The 2,784-nt window shown below is 44.5% G+C and overlaps 1 protein-coding gene across 1 annotated transcript in view; it reads left to right on the forward strand.

Annotated features, from left to right (window-relative positions):
- Nlrp5 (NLR family pyrin domain containing 5) overlaps positions 1–2,784 on the forward strand; it is a 24,851-nt gene that overhangs the window by 19,423 nt on the left and 2,644 nt on the right. Inside the window, 3 exon segments of the mRNA XM_031390914.1 lie at positions 1–46; positions 48–130; positions 1,473–1,643. The exon segment at positions 1–46 is cut by the window's left edge and continues 2 nt beyond it. Of these exon segments, the coding sequence (XP_031246774.1) occupies positions 1–46; positions 48–130; positions 1,473–1,643 (300 nt within the window).

The raw sequence follows: 2,784 nt of genomic DNA on the forward strand, positions 1-2,784 counted from the left end.
CATTGTAGGGGATGCCTATGGCTTCTTGGCGTTGATACTTACAAATAACTAACGGAAAGCTGACACACCTGAGCCTGACCATGAACCCTGTAGGGAATAGTACAATGAAGCTACTGTGTGAACCATGCTCGTGCATGCATACATATACAGACCAAATAATCGTAACTTGTTAAGTATCATAACCCTCTGATATACCATTATCAACTGATTCTCTCCCCCTTTGAGGTGGAGTCTCTCCATGCAGGCCCAGCTTATGATCCTTGTGTCTCAGCCTCTTGAGTCGTAAGGATTATGGGAGTGTGCTGCCATGCCCAGCTCCATGGCTGCTTGATCTCTTCATTTAAAGTTTATTGTATAAACGTATGTGTGCCTGCATCTCTAGTTGTATCACATGCCTGCTTGTGCCCACAGGAGAGGCCGGGAGAAGGCATCAGTTCTCCTGGAGCCAGAGTTTTGGGCTACTGGTGTGGGGCTGAGAGCCACACCCAGTCCTGTGCAAGAGCACTCTGAGAAATTGCTCCAGTGCCCCTTGTTATTGATATTCTCTCTGGCATGCTGCTCTTAGGATAAAACCCTAAATTTTTACTACATACATTCATCCTACATTGTATTGGGTTTCACAGGCATACTTTCATACAAGTATATAATATACTTTGATCAAGTTTCTCTCTCTCCCTCTCTCCCTTTCCCTCTCCCTCTCTCCCTCCTCTCTCTCTCTCTCTCTCTCTTCCTCTCTCTCTCTCTCTCTCTCTCTCTCTGACACACACACGCTCACTCACATCTGAACCTACCCCTCTCACATCCCTCCCCCTCCCACCCCATTAGTTTGCTTTCATTCCCCTGGAATCAGCTTCACATCTTCTTTAGTGGTGTATACTTATGTATCTATGTACATCACATCTATATATGACTTTATGTATCTACTTACAACAGGGTCCCAGGAACAAGAGAAAACGATATTTGACTTTCCAGATCTGAATGACTTCACTTACTATGCTAATCTCCAGTTTTATCCACTTTCCTAAAACCCTAAACCTTTAAGGTTTTCAGCTTTATCTCATATGTCATGGTCTCTGACTAAGCTCTGACCACCTAGACGTGGTAATCTCTTAAGAGTGCCCCTCAACAAGAGCAGTATTCATGCAACTTTGTATGTACCATGAGCATGTCCAGACTTCCTGCCTCCTTCATGCAGCTCCCCACCCTTCTGAGTCTTTGATGCAGTATCACTTATTAATCAGCAAGTATTTCTGTAATTCTTGTCATATTCCTGATTTCAGTGTAGTTGGACTGTAGTGGCAATCAGAGCCAGAACCAGAGCTTAGAAATGAGAATGTTCAGGCTCTCCTCAAGAGCAATTAAATCAGGCTCTGCATGGAGCCCCTCTCACATTTAAGCATTGGGTTGAACTCTTATGGGTGAGCCAAGTGGAGGGTCCATCACTGACAGGTTCCTTCTTGGTCTTCTGGTAGGTTGGGAGCATGTGAGTTGACTTCCGAATGCTGTGAGGCATTGTCATCGGCCCTCTCTTACAACCGGCGCCTGAACAGCCTAAACCTGGTGAATAATGACTTCAGTACATCGGGGATGCTGAAGCTGTGCTCTGCGTTCCTATGCCCTGCCTCTAACCTGTGGATAATTGGGTAAGTCCCGAATTGTCTCCTGAGACATAAAACCAGATGCTCTGACAAGTTAATTGGAGAAACAGAAGCAATGGAAAGTAGTTGAGACCATGGCTTGGCAACTATCTCTATCTCAACCTTCCTAATGCTTGACCCTTTAATACACTTCCTCATGTTATGGTGTCCCCCGCCGTAAAATTATTTTGTTGCTACTTTGTAACTGTAATTTTGCTACTATTATGATATGTGAGCCCCCATGGGGAGGCTCTGGATCCACAGGTTGATAACCACTGACAGAGAAAGTTCCAGGACAGCCAAGATTACACAGTGAGTCCCTGTCTCAAAAAAAAAAAAAGACATTTGTACATCCATGTTCTTAGTGGCAGTTTTCAAGAAAGAGTTTGATGTGTGCTCCTACATGAATAAGACACAAGGATTTTATGTTAAGTGAAGTCTGTCAGTCACAAACGGCAAATATTGTGTGACTCTATTCATATGAGATTCCTAGGTGGTAGACTCATCAAGACAGCAAGACTGGAGGTTGCTAAAGGATACAACAAAGGTTAGAGGCTTAAAGCTCCAGAGAAGAGCCCTTTCTCAGCATATATAAAGTCTGGGCTCCATCTGTAGCACTGCCAAAATAATTTAAAACGGGAAGGAAAATTTAGAGTTGGCGTTTAGCATCCACGGGCTTTTCAGCTTGGGATGATGGGAGAGTTCTGAAGATGGATGGTGGCAGTGGGTGCACTACATGTGTGCAACGCCACTTATACATCTAACAGTGGTCAAGATGGTTAATTCTGCCAAGTGTTGTGATTCACATCTACAACCTTGTGAGGCTTCAGACGAGAGGATGGCCACAAATCTGGGGCCATCTTTGAGTTCTAGGACAGCATAGGCCTCAGACCCCACCTCAATCAAAAATAGACAAGTTTGTCATGCGTGTTAAACATTGAACGTAGCCACTGATGAGCTGCTGTGTTCTGATAACTAGTACCCCCCACTCATTATTAAATGGAATGGATCAAGGTGGGGTTGGAAAAATGGCTAGATAACTTGAAAGCATTTGCTGCTCTTGCAGGGGAACTGAGTTTAGTTCCCAGAGCACACTGGGTGGCTCACAACAGCCTCTATCCCAGTTTTGGTGTTCTAATACCCTCTC

This window comes from Mastomys coucha, unplaced genomic scaffold (genome assembly GCF_008632895.1).
Source record: "Mastomys coucha isolate ucsf_1 unplaced genomic scaffold, UCSF_Mcou_1 pScaffold21, whole genome shotgun sequence".
Lineage (NCBI taxonomy): Eukaryota > Metazoa > Chordata > Mammalia > Rodentia > Muridae > Mastomys > Mastomys coucha.